At 41.6% G+C, this 26356-nt stretch overlaps 1 protein-coding gene across 1 annotated transcript in view; it reads left to right on the forward strand.

Annotated features, from left to right (window-relative positions):
- The window catches only part of DRAXIN (dorsal inhibitory axon guidance protein), a 33478-nt gene extending 7964 nt beyond the window's left edge, over positions 1-25514 (forward strand). The window contains exons 2-7 of the mRNA XM_033922993.1: positions 7494-7916; positions 9907-10085; positions 14080-14191; positions 16719-16808; positions 19386-19475; positions 24225-25514. Coding sequence (XP_033778884.1) covers positions 7508-7916; positions 9907-10085; positions 14080-14191; positions 16719-16808; positions 19386-19475; positions 24225-24337 — 993 coding nt within the window. The 5' untranslated portion in view covers positions 7494-7507 and the 3' untranslated portion in view covers positions 24338-25514. The remainder of the gene's footprint in view (positions 1-7493; positions 7917-9906; positions 10086-14079; positions 14192-16718; positions 16809-19385; positions 19476-24224) is intronic.
- The last annotated feature ends 842 nt before the right edge of the window (positions 25515-26356 follow it).

The raw sequence follows: 26356 nt of genomic DNA on the forward strand, positions 1-26356 counted from the left end.
TTTTTACCTGTTTGGCCATCTTAAGATCATCACATATGATCACATCCAAGAGACATTCCTCTTTTGTGCACAAAAGTTTTTCGCAGCTTAAACTGTACCTTTCCCTCAGTCTTTTTGCAGCCCAAATGAATGATCCTGCATTTTTAGCCTTATATCTTACCTGCCAAATTCCAGACTATTCTTCAAGCTTCGATAGGTCCTTCCTCATGTTTTTCATATCATGAGTGTCTACCCTATTGCAGATTATGGTGCCATCCACAAAGAGGCAAACCTTACCAGACAGCCCTTCAGCAATATCTCTTACAAAAATGTTTTAAAAAACTGGTCCAAGAACCAAACCTTGTGGCACTCATGTAAATCATCTTTTAAGATATGTAAATGATGCTTAGCTTTTCTAAAATGGCCTCCATAAAGATAGGCCCATCTAGTCTACCCAGTTATTCTGTACAGACACATGCTCAAAACCACACACATAATATACACATTCAGTACTCAATTGTATGTGTAATTTTTAATTCCAGTGTTAGTTATGTATATGTCAGTATCAGCGTATGCATGCATTGCAGTATATAAAGTATATTTGATTTATAGTATATCTCTCTCTTAGTTTGTCTTTCTCAGTGGACAAGTGCAACAGGAAATACAGATAACCAGATAATCTCTCAGAATACAGTTCGTGTTATGTCCAAACAGTATGTCAATGTGTGTCAGAGCAAGAAAGAAAGTATGTGCATATGTTTTGGTAAGGGGAGGGGCATGTAAGGGAACCTGTGGGGAGATGCTTGGGGAAAGGAGGATGTGATAAATCCCAGCAGCAGGTGCTGGCACTTATTATAAAGGGAAATCAGTAGGAGTGATGGATGGTGCTGTATGGCACTGGAAGAGAATAGAAATCAGATTGCTCTGTGTAAGAAGCTGTACGGGAGGTTTGGCAGATATAGAGAGTGTGCTATATATGCAAGACTGCTAAACTATCAGCAGCAGGATGCTATTGTGTAGGAAAACGAGTCTTTTCTCCTGCTGAGTTTCTGTTCTTAACAGCATGTCTGCTTTTTCGATGACAACAATAAGGAAGTGGCAACGGAATCTCTCCATTGAGAGCCTCACCGTTTTCCCATGGCATGAACCTGCACACATTCATTCACCAGCATGATGCCTACATGGATGTGCAGAAACCACACACTCATGTTTTGGGTCAATATATAAACTCTGGGGTCAGTGATTGTTTTAAATGCCAGCTGCTGTGTTTAAACAGAACCCAAATATTCAATGCTACTATCTGGATGGTGACCAGTGCTGAAGACATAGGGCTAGATGCACTAAAGATAGCGGCTCGATCACTGTTGGCCAATTCTCCAGTAGCGATCGATGCGTTATCAAGTTTGCATGCAAATGATTTGCATGGAGATGCAAATCATTTGTATGCAAATGCAACTGATCAATCACTCAGTGAGTGATTGACACATGCGGAAAGCCCTAACAGCAGTGACAGGGAAAGCAGCATATAGGCTGATCTCATCGTAGATATCCTTTGTTGACTTTGACTAGAGCAGGGGTGGGCAACGAGGGCCGCAATTCAGGCAGATTTTTAGGATTTCCCCAATGAATATGCATGAGATCTATTTGCATGCACTGCCTCCATTGTATGCAAATGGGTCTCATGCATATTCATTGGGGGAAATCCTAAAAACCCAACTGGATTGTGGCCCCCTTTGCCCACCACTGGACTAGAGTGTCAGACTTTCTGACTAAAGGAAGGGCTATGGTCAAAAGCATTGCTAAATTTTTAAAAAAGTCTTCAATGTATCTAAAGATTTTTCTAATCAAAGAGAGGTTGGAAGAGTGGTCCACAGAGTGGATGCAGTGACTGAAAAAAATACTGTGATGGGTAGTGTCGTAAGTAATGTGACAAGTGAATGGTATTATCAGAAGATTTTGTTGTAGGGAGTAAAGTATATGGGCTGGAGCAATTTATAATATCTTTCAGTCATCTATGTTTAATGTTGTGGGTCCAGCTCTGTGGAATGATCTCCCTACTGGCTTATATATGGTACTGTCACACCAAGAGTTTAAGGCAATCCTCAAGACTCACTTGTTTAGGCAAATATATGAGCAACTCCACTGACATTTCTCCATTGTGTCTTTGTCTTGCTGAGGGCCCATGTTGGAACACCGAGTCTGCACCTTCTGCTGTAGTGCTCTCTTTTGTGACAATTGTCTGTTTCTCTTTTTCTTCTTTACTATTAAATGAGTAGATCTTTTCTTGTTCTGCTTCTCCTGTGGATGTGTTTTTTAATCATTACAAACTACTGAGATGGACATGAATAGTGGCACTGTCTGGATATTTGAAAATCATTGGATGGTTCTGATCAGTGATACTCATCCAGATAGCAAGTCCTGCATCCAGACAAGGGTATTTGAGGCATATGCTTGTACATATTATACACAGACACAAAACTGAAGAGTTTTAATATTGCCTTGAGTAATGGTAGAATGGATGTTTAAGGAGCTTCCATATCGTAACTGAATCCAGCAGTAATTATTAATGTCTTGTAAACTAATGACCAGTTCCACTGTTGTTTTACAATGGACAAGGGCTGAACATGAGCCCTAGAGCTGAAAGGGAGCAGGTGGCTCATGTGGCTTCTTGCTGCTCTGGGGAATGAGATGCTATGAGGGAGGAGGGGCAGTAAAGCGTTCAAAGCTTATTAGCTTGGCTTGCTAAGAAAGGTGATTTAATACGTGTCCAATAAAGTAGTATTACTTCAATAAAGCATTCTTTTATCTGTTCACTGTCAAAACGTTTGGCATAAGTTATTTGAATTTGCCTGATGTAGGCGAACTGCTTCTTGTAGACGAACTTCTTGTAGTGAGTATTAGTTTCCAAGACTGATCAAACTCAGTTGTGAGGCCACCATCTGCTCTCAGGATTCTTTTCCCAGAGCAGGCTGGATAGAGCTTGCCAAGTTCTACAGTTGTACTGACAAGCTTCCAGTGTGACCATAGCTGCTGTTCTGCAAGTCTGGCAAACCAAGGAGAGAAGAGCCTCTATTTCAGGGCCTGCAAGACAGCAGGGTATATATATCAATGGGAAAATCAAAGGAGAACAATACCAATGATTAATTATCTTCATTTGCATTCGGAACTTGGATTTCATTCGGCCCAGCAGGCCATAAACATACTTCACCAGAATTCTGGAATTGTTTTTGTTCTATTTGCTCTGTAATTCTTTCTTTCCACTACTTTTTTTCTCAGTTGGCAACGCATCCACAATTATCATGCCAACAAAGTTTTTTTGAATTGGAATAAAAAAAAAAAAAAGACCTGCCCATTTTCCTTCTCTCACTGGTCAGTTTCTTCACAGATGTCTTTTGTTCAAAACTGTGGAGAGTAGGAGCCAGATTCTGTAATCAGCACCCAAAAAAGATAAGGCGCCTGTTGCATGTCAATCACGCTTATGCACTCATTACAGAATCGTGCCTAACTTAAAACATAGGTGCCTATAATGTAGGCCAGGGCTTTAAAGGTCTATATTATAGGTGCCTATGTCCATTAGAGCAGTGATCCCCAACCCTGTCCTGGAGGACCACCAGGCCAATCGGGTTTTCTGGATAGCCCTAATGAATATGCATGGAGCAGATTTGCATGCCTGTCACTTCCATTACAGGCAAATCTCTCTCATGCATATTCATTAGGGCTAGCCTGAAAACCCGATTGGCCTAGTGGTCCTCCAGGACAGGGCTTGGAACTACTGCTTTAGAGAATTTTGCCTAGCACTGTCTAAATCATTTTTCACCCTTAAACATGCCTACTTTGGTGTTAGGCACCGATAGGCACCATGCAATAAGTGCCTATGTTTTGTACAATTGCGCCTAAAATAGGCATCTATCTCCCAATTAATTTTTTTTTCCAATTACGAGCTTATTAAAGCTCATTATTGAAACAAATTTACTAATTAAGTTAGGTGCCTAACTTTAGGCACCTAATTTTAGGTGGCTTTGATAAAATTTCTCCCTATCTATATTCCATCAATGAACATAGTGCAGCAGTGTCATGAACTCCTCATTAGATTATTTTATGAGTGTCTCATCACAGACTCATTGCTAATGTGCTCAGTTTAAGAAGTTTCTCTGCTTTGTCTGATGTCAGAGGCTCTTCACTGTACCACATGGATAAAAAGTTCAGGGAAGTTGTACTGTCCTTTAGTCTTACTACAGAACGTCCTCCTGGATCTGCCAGCTTTGGCTGGGAGCTTCACCTGCTCCTTTCAATTTTCCGTTCAGGACATTTTCTGGACATTTACAGTCTTCACTGTTCTGTTCTTCCATGAATGATGTCTGTGGTGGCAATTCTATAACAGAAAGCATCTGTGGCTCTATGGTTAAAGGCACTGCTTCCATCTTCAAAAGGTCATGAGTTCAAATCCCAAGTATGGTCAGATACCCCAGCACATATTCCTATCATGGGGCAAGCCACTGCTTGCCCTGGATCAGAGCATGGAATGTTGCTACACTTTGGAGTTTTGCCAGGTACTAGTGACCTGGATTGGCCACTGTGAGAATGGGCTTCTGGGCTTGATGGGCCATTGGTCTGACCCAGTATGACTGTTTTTATGCTCTTATGTGTGCCAAGTATAGGACAATCAAGCCATTGTAACATCACTGATGAGGTTGGCTCTGAGGCACTGCGGAATGAGGCATTATGACATCACAATCTCAGCTCTGGAATGTTGCTGTCATTGGGGTTCCAGAATCTTGCTATTCTTTCAGATGCTGGAATGTTGCTACTCCTTGGGTTTTGGCCGGGTACTAGGGACCTGGATTGGGCACTGTGAGAATGGGCTACTGGACTTGATGGACCATTGGTCTGACCCAGTAAGGCTGTTTTTAGTGCTAGGGTGTGCCTAACATGTTATAGATTACTAGAGGAGGTAGCCTTGGTGTGCTGTTATCTAGGCACAACTGCTTACATCATGCGAATGACAAGTGCACAACTTGTAGTATTCATAAATTGTGCATGCCCATGCTCCATCCCATCCAAGTAGACTATTCTACTTGCATTTTCACGTAAAGGTCTAGGCATGCTGTGTTTACAGAATAGCACCTAGCACTTATTTGTGCATATGTCAATTAAGGGTGCCAATCTCATATGTAAATGCTAATATTCTCTAAACTTTGGCACAGAATTGGCATCTTAATTTTGGTGCACCTTATCACATTTCCTTTCACAAGACAAAAGAGAGCTCAGTGGAGCTACCAATTCTAGAGAAACTTATTAGCACAGACAAAAATATCTTATTAATTAGTTCATGTTTTTCAGAAGTAGCTGAAGTTGAGCTACATTCAGGTATAGCAACCAAGACCAAAGAGGCTCTTTTGCTTGGAAAAGAGACGGCTGAGGGGAGATAGGATTGAAGTCTACAAAATCCTGAGTGGAGTAGAACGGGTGCAAGTGGATCGATTTTTCACTGTCAAAAATTACAAAGACGAGGGGGGCACTCGATGAAGTTACAGGGAAATACTTTTAAAACCAAGAGGAGGAAATATTTTGTCACTCAGAGAACAGTTAAGCTCTGGAATTCATTGCCAGAGGATGTGGTAAGAGTGGCTAATGTAGCTCAGGGCCGCAATCCAGTGGTGTTTTCAGGATTTCCCCAATGAATATGCATGAGATCTAGGTGCATGCACTGCTTTCAATGCATATTCATTGGGGAAATCTTGAAGACCCGACTGGATTGCGGCCCTCAAGGAGGGACTTGTAGCTGATTTTAAAACAGGTTTGGATGAGTTCCTAGAGGAAAAGTCCATAGTCTGCTGTTGAGACAGACATGGGGGAAGCCCCTGCTTGCCCTGGATTGGTAGCATGGAATGCTGCTACTATTTGGGTTTTTGCCAGGTACTTGTGACTTAGATTGGCCTCTGTGAAGACGGGGTACTAGGCTGGATGGACAACTGGTCTAGCCCAGTAAGGCTATTATGTTCTTAAGTATAGATCACAAGGAATGTGAATGGGATTTAAACTCAGGCTTATCTGATTTTAGTTTTCTGCTCTAACCAGCAGGATACTCCTGCACTATAACCATGTATTCTCCCTGGAAATACCTAGGCCAACTCTTCTTGTAAACCACCTAGAACGGAAAGGTATTGGCGGGATAGAAGACACCAATGTAATGTAATATAAATGATTAACTTGCTTTGGCTCTATATAATTTATCTAGTTAATTACTTGTTATGACTCATTTGGGTTCATCTGCCAGTTATGTTGGCTTTAACGGAGTAACAGAAGTGCAATGCTCCTTGTGGAAGGGCAAACAGTTCTCTTCCTGTTATCTTGAGTGCTTACCTCTACTCCCACACTGACTTGGAGGTCAGGCCTTTTCAAAAAGGTTTGGACTAGAGAAAACAGGTTCTGAGCAATGCTGAAAGTAGATTTACATATCTGTATAGGATCATGGTGCATTATACAGTTACAACATCTTCAAAGAATAACCGCAGAAACTCTTAGAGTGGTAGCATCTGCCTGACAGGGAAAAATAGACCGTTGACAACACCCAAAAATCTTCTGCTAACCTCTCTAATACCCCACATCGTACTACAGGTTATTAAAAAGACCATTCTTTCCATCTTTCACTTCTTCCTGAGAGACGTAGGCCTTTCATAGAAGAAATTTCTCCCACCTGGTAAAATCTGTTCTTGTATGCAAGTATATTGTTTATTTTTAAGGCTTTATATCTGCACTCAGGCTTTTGTCTGCACTCAGGAATGAATCACTACATTCCTTGTTTCCTTTAGTTACAGTTTAATAATTTTACTGAGGGACTATATTAGAGCTTAGGGAATAGGTGAGGTGATGTTTTAGATGCCATCGACTCGTGTTCGAGTCCTAACGACTTGATGAATTACAGAACTAAAAATATATTGGTTTTGTGCTAGTCTCGTAAGGTCATCCAGTGTCACCCCCATGGTTATTTTCAATGTGTCCAGCCATCTGATTGCAGGTCACCCTCTTTGCCTGTTTCCTTCTATTTTCCCCAAACATGCACGTCGTTTTCCAATGATCTTTCTCTTCTGACAGTGTGACCAAAATAAGACAGTCATAACTTAATCATTTGGGCTTTGAGTGACATAGCTGGTTTAATCTCTTCCACAATCAATTTGTTAGTTCTTCTGGTGGTCCAGGGCACGCATAAAATCCTTCTCCAGCACCAAAAGCTCAAATGAGTCACTCTTCTTTCTGTCTTGTTTCAGTAGTGTCCAGCTTTCACATCTGTAATTGACCACTGAGAAAATGAGTGTGGTAAAGTGATAGGATCTACAAATTCTCTGACCATATATCCAGTGTTCTAGATAATTAGAACAGGGCTTGCAGCTTTGGGAGAGGATATGGGGAACAAGTATTCTGAGTTTGTAAGGGAATTCAGGAAAGGTGTATGGGGATAATTCTTTGTATGTCAAAAGTATTAGGTCATTTTTCTCTCCTTTGTTTCTTTACAGGTCAGGTGGTCACAATGAAGATCTTTCCTTGCAGTTCCATCTTTCCTGTTTTGTTCTTTATTTTGATGCTTCATGACATCACTCGGGTGTGTTCCCTGGAACCTACGACTCGAAAGCCCAGAAAAATCTCGGAAAGGAAGAACCTGCAAAAGCAAGATCTGTGGTTAGAGCACCACCGTGGGGGCCATCGTCACAAACAGGGTATAATTAAGAACAACAGGGCTCGTAGCCCATCCTCCAGAGCCCAGGGGCCCAAAGGAAAGAGTCCATGGCTGCCAAAAGATTCTTCAGCCCGGGAGGAAATGGACAAGATTGCTTTTGTGGGTGCAGAATTCCTGCAACCTGAAAGGGAAAATCAGTCTCCAGGACCAAACCAGAAGCACAAACGTCTCAGTCACAAGCACCAGATGAAGCAGTATAGAGGTGAGTCCAAATCAGAGTAATAGAGGTCTCTTACACATAGCCACATGTAAAGCCAGCTTCAGAAGTACAATATTAGGGTGAGGTCATCATGTGGAGTGGGTAAACACAGAAAAACCTTCTCCAAAAAGACATACCACAGCACAGAAACATAGAAACATAGAAAGATGATGGCAGAAAAGGGCTATAGCCCATCAAGTCTGCCCACTCTACTGACCCACCCCAATAAGTCTGAATGCTAATGACCCAGTTCCTTAACTCGACTTCGCAGGGATCCCACGTAGATGTCCCATTTATTCTTGAAGTCAAGCACGCTGGTGGCCTCGACCACCTGCACCGGAAGCTTGTTCCAGTGATCCACCACTCTTTCCGTGAAGAAATACTTCCTGGTGTCACTACTAAATTTCCCCCCTCTAAGTTTAAGCGGATGCCCTCTTGTGGCCGAGGGTCCTTTGAGAAAAAGGATGTCATCTTCCACCTCGACACGTCCTGTGATGTATTTAAATGTCTCAATCATGTCCCCCCTCTCCTGTGTAGTCAGATCACTACACAGAACATGCACACAAATGCACATTGTAATTCAAGCATGGGTGCAAGTGCAGATATCGGAGCCTGGACTTAGACACTTAAGTACCAATTGTATAGGCGCACAAGAACCCACATATAAAGGGATAAAGTTAAAAGAAGGGCAAATTATGAAAAATGTGGATTTTACAAGAAAATCAGAGGGAAAAGATGCAACTTATATGCATTACACATACACGTCTAAAGAGATGTGATTTTTATATGCATCTTTTTAAATCAGTCTTAAAAAAGCATCAGAGAAAATGGTTAATAGACTCCCTGTGATACTACAATGAATTAAAAATGAAGGATTCTTACTGAGAATTATTTGACTATAGGCCTTATTCAATAAAGATTTTTCTGTAGATAAAGTTAATTTAAAATAAGGCCTTAAGGTCTCTGTAGTTTGTGGGATGTTAGACTTAAGGGTTGTACATTCCAGAGAAAGATTGTAGGACATGTGTTGTCTCATGTGATCAATCCAGAAAATATCCTCATTCAGTTGTATATTAAATAGAATTAAGAAGCTTCAAGAGCACAATTCATTCTGATATATCTCAATATTTCATAGCAAGCAATTTCTTATAGACTTATTGTAAATTCAGCTCATTATTCACTTTCTTTGGTAATACAGGATAAGACCTCAGTGGCTACATCTGTACAGAATAAAATCTGTTATAGTACAGAGTTCACAACGTAGCTAGCCTCCTCATTGGTCAAACCCCAACTACCATCCTATTATTGAATAATGTTAATTTATATAATTATTTTAAATTAATATATATTGTAAAATAGATTCATTTTTAGAACTTAGCTTGTCATATCGCTTGAGCGTTTAAATGGGATTCCGACGTGGATCCACGTTTCGCTAGGACTGTTTCAAGGAGATACCCTGATATTCAGACCCACTGCCAGCTTCAAACCTTTTTTCAACCATGCGATGACATAAGAGAAAGACCACTAAACACAATCTGCCCGATATTCAGTTCTATTTGGCCAGCCAGGAACAGCCCCTGGCCAGCCAAATAACATATCCCCAGCTATCTGCTGATATTAAGTAGGAGATGGCCAGCATCTCCCAATGAATATCCCATTCAGCGGATTGTCTGGTGACTGGCTATGTCTGATGAATATTGGCTTAGCTGGCTATGTCTTGGCTGGCCAAAAAAGAAACTGGAAATTCAATGCTAGTTGCCTGATATGGCACTGGTGTTGAATTTCCGGCTTTGCTGCCAACCACAGGAGATAGTTAGATGACTATCAGGCCCAATGGAAATGCCCCAAATGACACAGAATGACATTTTTCTGGCTGCTCTTCCCTTCCTAAAACCAGGTAGCTCATTACAGAATTGGCCCCTGAATGATTATGTGTATGGCATAGAAGGACAGGAGAACTAAATGTGTGTTTATTTATAATCCCTGTCTGCAGGCACCATTTCTGAACTAGATCGCAGTTCTCTATTCAAGGATGCATCAGTTTTGGAAGAGCAGAGTCAGAACTTCCTACATGAAGGAACTGCTGTGAGTGACATACCCACCAATCATATCAGCATGCCACAAACTGCTGCTTCAACTGAAGGATCAACAGCGGTATCTCCTCAGCCCCAGGTACAGATACTGCTATTATGGTGTAATTAATAGACATGTATGACTCTAAATCACCATATTCTATGGATCTCCTTGTCAGAAACCAGGAATATATCTAAGGCTTGTACTGGTTATTGGAGCTTATTGGGAATATGGGAAGGACAATGTTCACACAGTTTTACCTGGGCAGTTACCTGTAGTGACTGGGTATGTTTTAGAAATCAAGACTGAAGTCTGAGATTGAATCAAGCACGATCTCTTAGATTTCCGTGGCTTGTATCATGATTGTTGCAGTTGTCCAGGTCTTGCCATGTCTGGATAGGTAGAACCAACATTTCAGCCATCATGCTGTAGCTTTCTTCAGGGTGTTCTGTGAGGTTTGCAATTTGTCTTTAAATATAGTGGGTCCTCAAACCTGATTGGCTGGGGCTTGAGGTCATTGAGGCAGGACCGTCCGTTGGTCACAAATTTGAATTTTGGCGGGAAAGTCTGTTGACTACAAATTTGAATTTTAAAGATGTTTTCCCCATAAAGCTGAAGAACATCTTTAAAATTCAAATTTGAAATGAGGTAGGAACATGAATTTTGTTATATATTTTGGATTAAGGAATTAAACAATAGTCAACGTTTGAGAAGTTGTCAGTGTTTGCTGTGAAGGGTCCTGATCCAAAGCTTAGTAAAGAATTCAGTAGTACTTAAAATATTTGTTCAGCGAGAACAAACGGGCTAGAAGAGGTAACTGCAATGCCATTAGAAATGAAGCCTGTTTTAAAATTAAGCCAGAAGGCTATATGTGGACTAAGAATGTGACTAATGAGGGGCCCAGGTGAAATAATGTCCTATTTGATTAACACTGAGGCTAAGATCTGTGATATGTAAAGACAAAGAGCCTAAAAGCTGCACTTAAGAAGCTTCACACGTGACAATCTCAGTCAGTGCTATGGCATTGATAAACCATTCATAATACCACACACATCTCTCAATGCCTCTCTCTCTTCTTAATTACTTTAATCAAACTATCAGGGCTTCAGACATGCCATTTGGTCACCACACAGTTTTTGTGTTTACTTGGTTGCCAAATTCTTCTTACTGGCTATGGCTTCTTCATTAGCCCCTTCTCAATATGTTTCCAAGTTTTTAAAGTTTTATATATATATTTTAAAGTGCTCTATTTTATCTTTTTAACGTGCTTAATGTCAATAACTTATTCGTTTTAAAAAACTGATTAAAACTTATCTTAATATATTCTTTTCTTTTCTTGTTTATCTTATCACATCGGGAAAGGGACCTGTCATATCGACATGTTTCGCCAACAGGCTGCTTCAAGAAAAAGTCCCCCCTTCATAAATTTGTCTGTACCATCCCGATCCACATAGCAGTTTTTAGGATCAGTTTTTTTAAAACGAATAAGTTATTGACATTAAGTACTTTAAAAAGATAAAATAAAGCACTTTAAAATATATATATAAAACTTTAAAAACTTGGAAACGTATTGAGAAGGGGCTAATGAAGAAGCCATAGCCAGTAAGAAGAATTTGGCAACCAAGTAAACACAAAAACTGTGTGGTGACCAAATGGTATGTCTGAAATTTGATTAAAGGAATTAAGAAGAGAGAGAGGCACTTAAGAAGCTGACACATTAATGGCCCTCATAAAGATGGAAGCTTTATTTGTACCATGGTGGGTCAAAACAGTTGTGTGTAGGGAATGTTATTGTTTATAACTATGCTTTGAACTAAGGGCTCCTTTTACTAAGGTGTGCTAGCGTTTTTAGCGCATGCAGGAAATTACCGCGCACTATGCGGAAAAACTAATGCCAGCTCAATGCTGGCGTTAAGGTCTAGCGCAGGGGGCAATGTAGCGCATGCTATTCCATGCATTAAAGCCCTACCGCAGCTTAGTAAAAGGTTGTGTACAATGGCGGTATGGTAGTCATGGAAAGTTGTTAATTACAAGCCCACGATAAAGCCCATAATTAAATATGTAAATAAAGCATGCAAATAGTACAGAAGTATTTGGCCTCATCGATGAAAAGGGAAGAGATTGCTGAATTCCTGACCCAGAGCCTAGCCTAGAAGATGAGTCTGTGATAAAAGGTTGATATATGTTCTGCAAATAATGCAAGAACTAGGATGTTCACATATGTGCATATGCACAAGGCCAGTTGTAGACATTGTGGGGCCCCGGGGGAGAAATTAAGAAGGGCCCTTCCCCGATCCCCTCTCCTCATTGTCCACTTCCCCCCCCCCCGATCTTCCCACCATTACTACCATACCTAATACAATTTTAGTTTAATTTTTTATAGTGGTGGTGGGGGAGGAAACACCTACGTCAACAGTAAAGGTACATTAGAGTCATTTTTAAACACAGCAGGGAAGAATGCTTTTAATGTGTAATTGAAAGCTATCACTTTATTTTCCATTTTTTATGTATACTTAATTTATAATGTAGTGATTGTAATATGTCAGTTTATAAAATTTACACCTGCTATTTTTATATCTTCCACCGAACAGGAGGACACAAGTCACTGTTTCTCTTTCTGTGGTGTTGCATTGTGTGTAGTGTCTAGCTCCTTAAAGGTTCCATTTCATTTTCATCTACATATGTTGTATTTTTATCTATTAGCCTTTAGAGTGGAATAATACAGCTATGACACTACTTTATCCTAAATTTAAAATAAAAAATTTTTTTCTGCCTGTGTGGTCTGGTCATTTAATTTTTCTAATCGTGTTGATTCCAGTCTCTGATTTCTGCCTTCGTCTGTCTTCTCTTAACTATGTCTTGCCGGGGTTTCCTGTCCATTTTTCGCTCTTCTATTTTCTTCACTTCCTCCATTATATTCATCTCCAGCATTGATCTTTTCTTTTCAACTTCTTTCATATATTTTTATGCCTCTATGTCCAGATTTCATTGTTACTATCCAATCTTCAATTTCCTTCTATTACACCTACCTAAAGGTTTCCATTTCTTTCCCTCACCCTGGTCTTCCCATTCCCCTTCTTTATATTTCTCAGACTTTCATTAACTGTGTCCTCTCCTTCTTCTACCCTCTCTCCTCCTTCCATTCTTTCTCTCTCCTCCCTCTCTCTCTCTTTCTCCCTTCTAACCAGCATCTTCCCTTTCTCTCTCCTTCAATCTATTGTTTCCCCCTCTCTTTCCACTTCCATTCATGTTGTCCCTTTCTCCCCCTTCCATTGAGAATCTCTTCTTTCTCCTCCCTTCTTCACTACAGCCATCTTTGTCTCTTCTGACTTTCTCCCTATCTTTCTCTCTTACATCTCCACAGTCCATCTTCTTTATTTCTTTCCCTTCTAACATGCCCTTTTGCCTCTCATCCCCTAGCATTACCCTGTCTGTCTCCCCCCTCCCCCATTCAGCATCATCTGTCTCTTACCCAATACTCCTGTCCCACTCTTTTTTCTTTCTCCCATCATGTCACGTGATACCATCTCTCTTCCTCTCACTCTACAATTGTCCCATTCTCTCCTCCTATTCCTCCTAGTCACTCATGGAAGTCTCTTCTTGGTCCCTTACTTTTGAAGTGTGGCAGCCTGTAGGAATCAGGAGCTCCCTTCCCTGCCTTTCACCTGTGCTGAAGGGCCCTGGCCCTATGCATGCCACTGCCAGCTTCCCACCCTTCCCTGCCTGTCACTCACTTGCCCTTCCTTCCGCCACTGCCGCATGCAAACAGTGCCCTAGCATTGTGTATGCTGCTGCAGGCTTCCTTCCTCCTTCCTCTCCCTCATGACATAACTTCCTGTTTCATAGAGGGAAGAGATTGAAACCTGCAGCGGCACGCACAGTGTTAGAGCTCCATAGCACAGGTTAGTTTTGTATGCACGCTGCTGCAGCAGTGGGAAAGAGAGGGCAACGAGTGACAGGCAGGGAAGGGAGTGAATCTCACCTCACCAGGAAGTTTGGGGTCCCTTGTAGCTGAGGGGCCTAGGGCAACTGCCCTGTTTGCCCTACCCACATATGTTAAAACATGGTTTCTTTCTTTCACTGTCAACTGCAGGTTCATCTCAGGAAAGATGGAGATGTAATGCCCACTCTTGATATGACATTGTTTGACTGGACAGATTATGAGGACTTAAAGCCAGAATCTTGGCCATTGGATAACAAAAAAGGTAATTTCCCACTAAATCTTATATCCTGTGATGCACCGTCCACAACCTCTTGCACTATCCCTTGTAACTCATAACTTGTGATCTGTCCTCACATGGAATTCCAACAAGTGACAATGAACTGGTCAAAGACCTCCTACACTTGAACCAATTCAAAGAAAACAGATAGTCAAATCACATATTGTAGTGCTGAATAAAAAGCAACCACTTGATATTAGAAAGAGGTATCATATACAGGCTAAAGATTATGATCATTCAGTCATCAAATATAATCATTTACCTCTCTCATTCAAATTAATATTTCCAAGTCAGTCAAAAATAAATTTTAAATTTAAAAAAAAGTGGGCTTTTAGGGAGCAATTCTATAGCTAAATGCTAATTCTGTAATGGTATCTGGGTACCCATATTCTGTTATAGAATACTAAAACAAAGGTGGCATTTACACATCAACGTTTAGAACTGCCCACTTATGCCATGTCAATATCAAGTGCAAAATAACATGCCTAAATGTATCATTGTAGCATGTAAATATAGGCGGTCCAAGCATGTAACATACAGTATTTTGTATGATACATACCTAAATGTGTGACCCGCCCATACACCTCCCCCTGCGCATGCCCTCTTACAATTGTACCCAATGATTCTATAAAGATTGCCTAAATTTGGGTGCGGATTCATGCATAAACTAATTAACATAGAAACATGATGGCAGATAAAGGCCAAATAGCCCATCCAATCTGCCCATCCATAGCATCCACTATGCCATCCATAGCATCCACTATCTCCCCATCTCCCCAAAAGATCCCATGTGCCTATTCCATGCTTTCTTGAATTCAGACACAGTCTGTCTTCACCACTTCTAACGGGAGACTATTCTATACATCTCATTCCAGAGATTCCTTTCAAATAAAAGAGATTTGCCTCATGTTTATTTATGCCATGTAAGTATTTAAACATCTCTATCATATCTCCCCTCTTCTGCCTTTCCTCCAAAGAATACATGTTAAGATCTTTGAGTCTGTCAACATACACCTTATAAAGAAATACTACCAACCATTTTAATAGCCTTCCTCTGGACCAACTCCATCCTCTTTATATCTTTTTGAAGGCGTGGTCATAGGTAGGTGAGGGATTTCCAAAATGTAGGTGCAGTTTTATAGAATAGGGTCATTTCTGCACCCAACTGCAATTGGTTGCATGTCAGCATTTCAGCAAATGTTATCGCCTGCACTCAAAATTGGGCACAGGAATCCATGCTAAGCACCATTCGATAAAGGTTTCTTAGCACTAAGGTCCAGATTCTGAAAGCGGCGCCATAATTGGCAGGCACCTGAAAAATTGGCGCCGTCACATGTCACTATTACGGCGCCGCTTTCAGAATCGCAGCCTGCGTCGAAGGTAGGCACCAGAAATATAGGCCAGGCCTACTTTTCTGGCGCCAACCTTTGACCTAGAATCATGTTTAGCGGCACCAACGTCAACCCCACCCATTACCACGCCTCTGTAGTCATGATTCCAGCAAAATGTTTGTAGGTGCCGCGGGGTGCCTATTTTTTTCTTTTAATTTGTTGTGAATTGGGTTTTAACAATGTGGTCAATTGCCATGCCGTCAACAGCCAATTAAAACAATTAACTTAGGTGTTGATGGAGCGCCTACTGGCGCCTTCCTAACGGTGCCGGTTTTAGAATCCAGGCCTAAGCGACCTTTATGGAACTGGTGGTTGGCACGGATCTTAATGGCACCTAACTTTGGGCATTGAAATACTTATATTAAAGACTTGGTATTATCAATAAATATTCATTTATTTCATGTTTATAAAGACTTCAGAGGTGCCACTCATTGGACCATGTTGGTTAGAATGATTTTCCACCGTGTCTCTTCACTAGTCCCATTTTATTATTTTTTTTTTTTTTTCCAATGTGTTTAAAGTGCTTGAGCAAATTTGCCAGTTTGTAGCCACGTAATCAATACAAAGTAGCAAGATAACTTGTTATGACTTAATATCAAAAGTAATAAAGTAGCTTGTAAAAACTTAGCTGTAGTCGCGCCGGGGAGGGAATGTCACTGCCGAACATGTTTCGTCAGAATGGCTGTTTCAAGGCAGTGACTTTCCCTCCCCAACGCGACTGTGTGAAAGGGGACACATTTACTGCTCTTGAAGTCACATTTCCTGCTGAGTAAGCTCAGATGTGTGTTTCCACAGGAGATGTTAGATCTTTTAGAGCAGGGGTGTCAAAAGTCCCTCCTCGAGGGCCGCAATCCAGTCAGGGTTTTCAGGATTTCCCCAATGAATATGCATGAGATCTATTTGCATTCACTGCTTTCATTGTATGGTAATAGATCTCGTGCATATTCATTGGGGAAATCCTGAAAACCCGACTGGATTGCGGCCCTCGAGGAGGGACTTTGACACCCCTGTTTTAGAGCATGAGCTAAAAGCAACTTCTTCGATCCTCTCATATCACGTTGGGGGCCAGGTGTTTTGAACAGCTACCTCAGTCTTGAACCATTCATTTATTTTTTTGGCAGAGAAACGACGCAAAAAAATGACTGGCAACGAAACAGTGGCTTTAGTGACTGAAGGGGAAGCTTGTGATCATCACCTCGACTGCCTTCCAGGTGAGAAAAAGCCTCAAAATCTGTCTCTTTTGTCATTTGTAGATAAGAAATATGCATGTTTAGTAAAGTGCATATGTAAATGGCTACACATGCATTTGACACTGTGTATATGGGTGTTGCACACAATTGCACATACATTTATTAGCAAGATGCTCTGTAGTGTTTGAATATAAAACATGATAGAAGCAGATTTGAGATGCTCTATGGAGAGGAGAATTTACATAACCAAATCAAGAAGCAGAGAGTCTCCTTATTATTTTACAAGAGGCTCTGCCAAAAGTATAGCCTCTTATAAAATAGCTGTGAGTCCATATGTTAAAGTCTTCCCATATACAGAGGGGGCAGCAATTTTACAAAACTGGAGGAGGGGAAAACAAATGGGCCTGCTTCTCTTCCCCCTCCCCCCCCCCCAACACATACACATAAATGTGAGACCAGCTTTGTAAAATTGCTTCTCCCTCTGGAAACTGTTTCCCCACAACCTCTGTTCACCCTTCACATTAACTTTTCCTCCCCCCCCCCTTCACAATATACCCTGTGTAACAGGAGACCCCCTCATATGCAGCCCCTCCTGTGGTGGCAACCGTTTCTCTGACAGGAGATCCCCCTTAGCATTCTTCCCCTCATTATGGTCAATGTCCCTTCCCCTGTCAAGAGACTCACCTTTAGCATCCACCCCTCTTTGACACCAGACCCCCTCCCTATCAGAAGACCCCTCCCCTCTACAGGACTCCTCTAATACAGCTGATCCAATACCCCCTTCTAGACCCAAAAACCTGCTCCCGCAAAGGCAGAAGATCCAAAGATCCCCCTGGAGACCTCTCCCACCCCCAATCCACTCCCTGGCCTAACTATGGGGTAGCATTTTTTTTTTTTTTTTTTTTGCTACTTCAGCTTGTCTGCGGTGTTCTTTGCTCACATGTTTGAAGACAATAGACTGTTTTCAGTCCAATTCTTTATATGTGAGTTTGCAAACCATTGGACCCCTGAGGAAGGCGTGTTCGCCAAAACACGGACCGTGTAGGGTCCGGTTGGATTTTTATTACAGTATTTTTTATCACTGTATTTTTTCAATTGAATTTTCATGGTTTTATATGTCAGTGTTTAATAAATTATCTCCAGAACATCTGTATCCACAGTTTTTGTTTTCATCGGTGGATTGTTTTTACTGTGGATCATTGGGTCTCCCCATTTTTCTTTGTTTTGATAACTATGGGGTTCCTAGAGTCTAATGGGCATGGAGAAATGGCCACTAACTCCTGCCCAATGGCGCTGGCCCTCAGAATGGTTGCCAAATCCTCCAGTGGTAATATCATGGTATTACTGCTAAAGGTCAGGTTTCCATGTATGGGCATTGGGAGGGAGACTTTGGGCTTCAGTGGAGTTAGGTACCACAAGGTAGGTACTTTCCACCATCTTGGGGATCAGGTTGGCTGTTACAAAGGGTCATGGGTAAAATCTCATGGTGGGGGCTTTTCTGATGGGGGGAATCTGCTGACAGGAGCTGGATGCTGCAGGGGTAGGGAAAGAGAGGATGCCATGGGGTATCTTCTTTGGGGGTTCGGATAGCAAAGATGTATTAACCACAGGGGAGAAGAAGCTGTGTGGAGCTCTGGGAGGGGGGGGGGGAGAGAGACAGAAAGATGCCACAAGGGCCTCCTGTCAGGGAGGATAGTTTATAGTTTAGTCATTTGTATCCCACTTTGTACAAAGCAGGTCACAACAAATCCCTAGGAATGTATATCTGTAATGTAGGCCTGCCCAAGACACTCCCTCCTCCCACCCTTTCCAGCACCTCCTCAACATCTGCATCCCCAAGTGTGAATAGGCCTTGTTCTGAAATGGCATTTAAATGTCTGGGCCTTTCCAGCAGTCAAATAAGCACACTTCAGATTTTGAGTGAGTCTATGGGCCAATGGGTGTGCATAGTTTTCTCTCCACAGTCCCTTCCTCTGCCCGCTCCCTGGTAGTCCCTACCCCAACTCAAGTTAAAATATTAAGTACTGGAGCTGGAAAGCCCCCTCCAGCTGAATACTACTAATAATAAGAATTTATATAGCATTACTAGTTGTACACAGTGCTTTATACTGTACATTATATGTAGGTACTTTCTCTTGCCCTAGTGGGCTCATAATCTAACTCTTCAAAGGCACCCAGAACTCCCTTCAGCACAGCTCAGAAGTCAGTAGCAGCATTCCTGTACTACCTGATGCTGGCACTTACTCTATTTTTCACACTTGGGGAAAAAACTGAGCATGTGTTGTGCCAGCATCAAGCAACATAGGAAAACTGCTGCCAACTTGAGCATGTTGAAGGGAGTTATGGGCACCTCTGAGGAGGTCTACAGCTGTGTGGAGGAGGCTTGGGGGATCTCCACCATCTGCAGCAAGGATGCACCTCTGCAGGGTAGGCCTGAGCCCAAAGTGGTAAGCCCCTGTCCACCTGAGCCCACCCACAGCTATGGTACTGCTCTCCAGACATGTAAATACTGCCGTTTATATGTAAAGATGCTTCTAAGATAAGGGCTATGGTATATGAATATAGCTTAGGATCTGTGTATGTGCTTTTTTTATGCAGGATCGTGCTGTGACTTAAGAGAACACACCTGCAAACTCCACAGTCGTGGTCTTAACAATAAGTGTTATGATGATTGCATGTGTACAGATGGTAAGTGACTCCCTGAAACTGAGAATTATACAGACAGCTCCATTTCTCAATATTCCAAGTTTCCAAGGGTATTACAACCAGAACGAAAGAAGTTATCCTGCCATTGTATCGGGCGATGGTGCGTCCGCATCTGGAGTACTGCGTCCAATATTGGTCGCCGTACCTTAAGAAGGACATGGCGTTACTCGAGAGGGTTCAGAGGAGAGCGACGCGTCTGATAAAGGGGGTGGAAAACCTTTCATACGCTGAGAGATTGGAGAAACTGGGTCTCTTTTCCCTGGAGAAGAGGAGACTTAGAGGGGATATGATAGAGATTTACAAGATCATGAAGGGCATAGAGAGAGTAGAGAGGGACAGATTCTTCAAACTTTCGAATAATAAAAAAACAAGAGGGCATTCAGAAAAGTTGAAAGGAGACAGATTCAAAACGAATGCTAGGAAGTTCTTCTTTACCCAACGTGTGGTGGACACCTGGAATGCGCTTCCAGAGAGCGTAATAGGGCAGAGTACGGTACTGGGGTTCAAGAAAGGATTGGACAATTTCCTGCCGGAAAAGGGGGTAGAGGGGTATAGATAGAGGATTACTGCACAGGTCCTGGACCTGTTGGGCCACCGCGTGAGCGGACTGCTGGGCACGATGAACCTCAGGTCTGACCTAGCAGAGGCATTCAAAACAAATGCTAGGAAGTTCTTCTTTACCCAACGTGTGGTGGACACCTGGAATGCGCTTCCAGAGGACGTTATAAGGCAGAGTACGGTACTGGGGTTCAAGAAAGGATTGGACAAATTCCTACTGGAAATGGGGATAGAGGGGTATAGATAGAAGATTAATGCACAGGTCCTGGACCTGTTGGGCCGCCGCGTGAGCGGACTGCTGGGCACGATGGACCTCGGGTCTGACCCAGCAGAGGCATTTCTTATGTTCTTATGTTCTTATCTTCTTATCTTCTTATCTTCTTATTTATAGGTTGATATCATCAACATGTATCTGGTCGGTTTACAACGCTACAAATATAAAATTTTGAAAAATAAAAGTAAGGCAGGATAATGACAGGACTGTGATGAAGACATTGACATATTCCCTTTTTAGATTAATGACTTTGGGGGAAGATTCCCATGGGGAGAAATCTAGGGAAGAGAGCCGTTAGAGATTCCAGACAAGCGTAACAATGGGATGATTTCCTAGGAGAGAGATCAGATAGAGGTATCAGACAAGAGTAACAAGCTTATTAAGTTTCAAGTTTATTAAAATTTGATTAATCGTCTTAACATAACATTCTAAGCAATGTACAATTAAGATGAAGGGAATACATGTAGTAATCTGAAACATGAATAGTGACAAAGACACTAACAGACTTACTGTGAGAGGATATTTCCAGGAAGAGATTTGGGAGAGAATCCAGACAAACAATAACTCTCACAGGAAATCCTAGGGTCGGCTCTTCTCATATCTCCAAGCCTTTTTTTTTCTTCATTTTTTAAAAAGCTTAGCTTTTCAAATTTCAAGTTTATTAAAAGATTTTTTTATACCGCTTATTCAAATTTATAGGCGGTGTACGATAATAATAAAAAAGAAATATCTTAAAAGGAACAAAACAGTTGAAGTTAAAATAGTAAACAAAACCATGTTAGGTTAGTAGACACGTACAAAAACATATATACTAATTGCACAGAATTAGGGAAAAAGGGTAGAACTACAATATTTGAAAAAAAGCGCACTTAAGGATAAAACAGTAGGTAAGGGTAAAAGCTATGGTTGTTTTAGTCCTGAAAAGGACAGTTTTATCCAAAAGCATCTTCAAATAAGAATGTTTTTAGTTTTGCTTTAAATTGCTTTATCGTGGATTCGATTCGTAAGTGATTAGGCAGCGAATTCCAAAGAGAGGCTGCAGTGACAGCGAAGTTGTTGGATCTCGACGTGTTAATTAGTTTTAATGATGGTACAACGAGGAGATTTTGTGACGTAGAACGAAGAGATTTAGTGGGATAATAAGGAATTAGGATTCTTGTCCCTCTTTTGTTTTAAGAATTCTCCCCCCTCTTCTCTTTAATTAATTTATTTTTAATGATGTAATTATTAACTTTCCCCTCCCCCTTTCCCCTCAAGCTCATGTTCATATTTGTAATTTGTCTGTTTAATGTTCACATATTCCCCCCCCCCCCCACACACAAAAAAAAAAATTTATTTTAACCTTTCATTTTTAGCATTGTAAACAGGCCAGGTGCACGTCGATGGTCAGTATATTAAAATTAATTAAATTTGAATGCAGTGAGCTGGGATACATCTCTGATTAATCATTTTCTTGATTTGTTTTAGGGTTGTTGTTTTTTTCATCTAATATGGGTCAGATTGTGCTATTTCCTTTACTAAAATCTTCATCTCTGGATTCTACTCTTCCATCTAGTTATCATCTGATTGATAACATTCGTATCTTCACCAAATTTCTAGAGTCTGTAGTTTCTAGTCACAAAAGCAAAAAGAGGCAATAATCCAAGCTGCAGATCTGATGCAAAAGAATATTTTTAAAACCCAGCAAAAAGAATAAGGTTTAAAATGTTCTTTATTAAAATCCCAACAAAGACTGGTCCCAGGTGTATCTGTATCCAGACCTCAAAGTCAGTTTTTACACAGTGCCCAGTCTGTTTCAGCGACACAGCACCTATGTCAGGGAGCTACAGCTAGACAATTGAATATGAGCCCAGAAACATATATCTACCTAAACAGATAGACAAAACAGAACATCGCTACATCTACATGGTCACAAATACCCAATTTCTAAAACTATAAAAATACTGGGAATCACACTAGACACACATTTGATTATGGTTTATCATACGAACATAATGGTGAAGAAGTGCTTTTGTGCACTGTGGAAATTAAGGACCATTAAAAAATACTTCAACCCTTCATCTTTTAGATTACTGGTGCAGTCTTCGGTCCTATCAGTACTGGACTACTGCAATATCGTTTATCTGGGTATCCCTAAGAAAACAGTATGAAAATTAAGAACACAGCAGTTCGCTTGATATTTGGATTGAAGAAAAGCGACCATATTAGTCCCTACTACAGACTGTTGTACTGGTTGCCAATGGAGGCGCGAATAATGTTTAAATTTGCTTGCGTTTGTTTCAAGCAGGCCTGGGGACTAGCTCCTTCCTATCTTCTACCTCATTTCGTGCTACACAACCCCACATGGTCAACCAGAAAGTGCAACATATTTGCATACCCAAGAATCACCGGTTGTAAATATAAGTCCTTTTTGGACAGGTCTTTCATTTTTCAAGCAAGCAAACAGCAGTCTTGGCTGGGTAACTACATCAATGGAGCCAGATTGACCTACAGAACCTTTCAGAGAGTAATTAAAACTGTACTGTTTGACAGATTTATCTCCTAAACAGAAGCCACACTAAATTTATATTTTCCTTCTGTCTATTTCTTGTGTAATATGTTGTACTTTCTCTATTTGCATTTTGTAATTCACTGATTGTCCAGCTCTCTTCAGTGTGAACCGCCTAGAAGTCATCTGACTATGGTGGTATAGAAGAATAAAGTTATTATTATTATCAGAGAAAACAGCAAAAGAAAAAATAAGAAAACACAAAAAGTTGGTGAAATTACCTTCCAAACTGTACTACTGCACATAAGATACAAAGAGTCTTTCACAGCATTGTAAATAAAGCAGAAAAACCTCTTGGTGATACACAAGCACAATTAAAAAATGATTTTATATAAACACCCCTCTATATCCATCCCAAGATACAATGGGAGGGGAAAGACCCATCATTCTCAGCACACGGCCCTGTAGGCAGGAGAGAGTGGGCTTCCCTCCTGCCAATTTTACATCAGAAGGTATGAGGATGTTGGGTGATGTGTGTGGGGGGGTGTTGCCTCATGTTGGGTGGTGTCGGGTGATGTGGGGAATGTTGCCTAATGTTTGGTGATGTTAGATGATGTGGAAGGGGGTTTTGCCTGATGTCGGCATTGTTGGGAGAATGTTGGGGGGTCCAGGAATGTCAGGGAGGGAGGGGTATAGAGCTCCGTGGCTCAACTGATCCTGGTGGGAATCCCCAAAACTAGCTCAGCTGATGGGGATTCCTCTGCCATGATTAGCTGATGGCAAGCCTTCAATATGCTGTTTCCCCCCCCTCCCATCTCTGGGTGATGGGAGGGGGGTTCGGTGACCACTGGGGGAGTAAGGGGAAATCATGCCTTAATCCTTCCAGTGGTCATCTGTTTAGTTTGGGCAGCTTTGGGGCATTTAGACACAACTAAAACAGGTCTAACTGCTGGCGTCTAAGTTCCCTCTAGGAAAGCTTTGATTATCGCTGCAGGATGTCCAGGTTTAAGCCCGCCCAAATCCCGCCCATAACACACCTCCCAACACGCCCCTTTGACCTCTGGGTGCACAGCGGCTTAGAAGAGCTGCTGCACATCCAGAAAGTTGGTTTTGATTATCGGCATTTGGACATCCCTGCAAGTGCCCACGTAGGCTGGTTTTTGGACGTTTCAAAGTTTTGATTAGGAGCCTCATATTCTTCTATTCATACGTTCATTCACATGCTCTTTCGTTTTGGTTCAATACGTTATTAACATTAACAAAGGGAAGTACAAATGTTGCTATGAACAACGATAAAAATAAAGAAGGAAAAAAAAATGTATTCTTTTATTTACTCTTTTTTTTACATGTTCTTTCATAGTTTTCTTCTCCAGAATAGTCTATGAAATACTGGTGTCTTTCTTTTTGCTAGGACTTCGCTGCTATGCCAAATTTCACCGGAATAGAAAAGTTCGAAGAAGGAAGGGGCGCTGTGTAGACCCAGAATCCGTAACAAATGACCGGGGATCCTTTATTACAGTCTAGAAATACTTTAAGACGCCTGGAGGCAGCAGGCACAGGACATGCACCACAGTTACCGAACAAGAGAAAGAGCAATGTTTACATGATTCCAGCTGCAAGCTCCGAGGTCTAAAGCATGCTTTAACTCCAGGAGAGAAGGCTTCATCGATGATATCAGCAAGGAAAAGGAGTGTAGGGGAGCTGAGTAAAAGGGCAAGAAAGGGCCACAGATAGAGGGGGCAGAAGGGATGAAAGCAGCATGAGGGCAGAGTCTGCACAAGTAGTAGCGTGACGGGGAAATATGAAAGCACAAAAACAAGAAAGGTTCTCTAAAAACAATTCACAGACCATAAAGGATCAGGGACATGGAGATGCTGAATGGAGGTCTATGTACACTGGGATCTGGCCCTTTCTTTAGGACAGATATGAGAACTGGCAAACTCTTAAGTATTATAGAAAACCTTTTTTTTTTTCTTTTTTCTTTTTCACAACATCCAAACTGCCTGGATCTTATATCAACTGTAAATAAGTCAGTCTGATGAATACTTGTGGAAATCTGAGAAATCCCTACTTGAGGGCGAGTTTGCCATCCCTGATTTTGGCTTACAGTACATCTGGTAGCAGTTTTAGGGTTTCCTTCAGACTTCATGTCATAAGGAACAGGCTAATTAACCGTGCCGAGCTCTACGCTTGTGGAGATGGCGCGGTATACAAACCTAAGGTTTAGTTTAGTTTAATCTAGTCCTGGTTTTATTTTATTGTATGTATTAGCCATTCCCAATCCAGTCCTCAAGGCTTTCAGGATATTCACAATGAATATTCATGAGTTAGATTTGCATGTAATGGAGGCAGTGCATATAAATCTATCTCATGATTGCAAGAGTATTGCAGTGTTTCAAATTATCCTTCCCATCACCTCAACTAGTTGGGTGGATAAAGATGTTTGAGGCTACCTTTGAATACCAAGAACCTCTTATCTGGAACCAACTGCCAACATACCTAAGACAACCCACCACTTGACTTCTGGAAGAAACTAAAGACATACCTCTTCTCTCTATAGCAGTATCCTGCAAACTTTTCAGCTGGCACCACACAAAACCCAGTGCTGGAAGGCACCCGGAAGTGCGCGGACGTCAACGCGATGATGTCACATGCATGCATGATGTCATCACATCTGCGCATATGCAGAGGCCCATCTGGCCATGACCCTGACTATGTCATTTCGGTGGGGGATCCTGGAGGAGGGGCAGTGCGGGGAAGGGAGGAGAGACACCGGTGAGGAGGAGGAGTCTTCAGCGTCGGCTAACTGCCTACAGGACATGCCTGTCACCACGAGAGGCACGTCCTAAAAGCAGTCAGCCAACGCCAGTGCCTCTCCTTACCGGCATCTCGTCAGGGCACACCTGGAATCTGCTGCAATACACAGTTTGTTATACAACCTCCTAGCTTTCACCTCTTCCCTTTACCAACCTCAAGATCTAACTTAAAAAACTAGATTCAATTCTTATTGTAAACCGCATAGATTCCTTGTAGAGAACTGTAGGATATAAGACACTATATGGCAGGGATCTCAAAGTCCCTCCTCGAGGGCCGCAATCCAGTCGGTTTTCAGGATTTTCCCAATGGATATGCATTGGAAGCAGTGCAGGCCCATAGATCTCGTGCATATTCATTGGGAAAATCCTGAAAACCCGACTGGATTGCGGGCCTCAAGGAGGGACTTTGAGACCCCTGGTTTACATGAATTTAACTTAACTGGCTTTGAATATCAACTCGAACAGTCTTTCTTTAAGATCTTTGGGTTAGAAATCACCATCTCTTGTTCTCTAGGTGACAAGGTAGGAAACCAAAGCAGCGTCTGTAATCTTTATTTAAGTCAGGGGTGTCAAAGTCCCTCCTTGAGAGCCGCAATCCAGTTGGGTTTTCAGGATTTCCCTAATGAATATGCATGAGATCTATGTGCATGCACTGCTTTCAATGCATATTCATTGGGGAAATCCTGAAAACCCGACTGGATTGCGGGCCTCAAGGAGGGACTTTGAG

Source organism: Geotrypetes seraphini, chromosome 15 (assembly GCF_902459505.1).
Source record: "Geotrypetes seraphini chromosome 15, aGeoSer1.1, whole genome shotgun sequence".
NCBI lineage: Eukaryota > Metazoa > Chordata > Amphibia > Gymnophiona > Dermophiidae > Geotrypetes > Geotrypetes seraphini.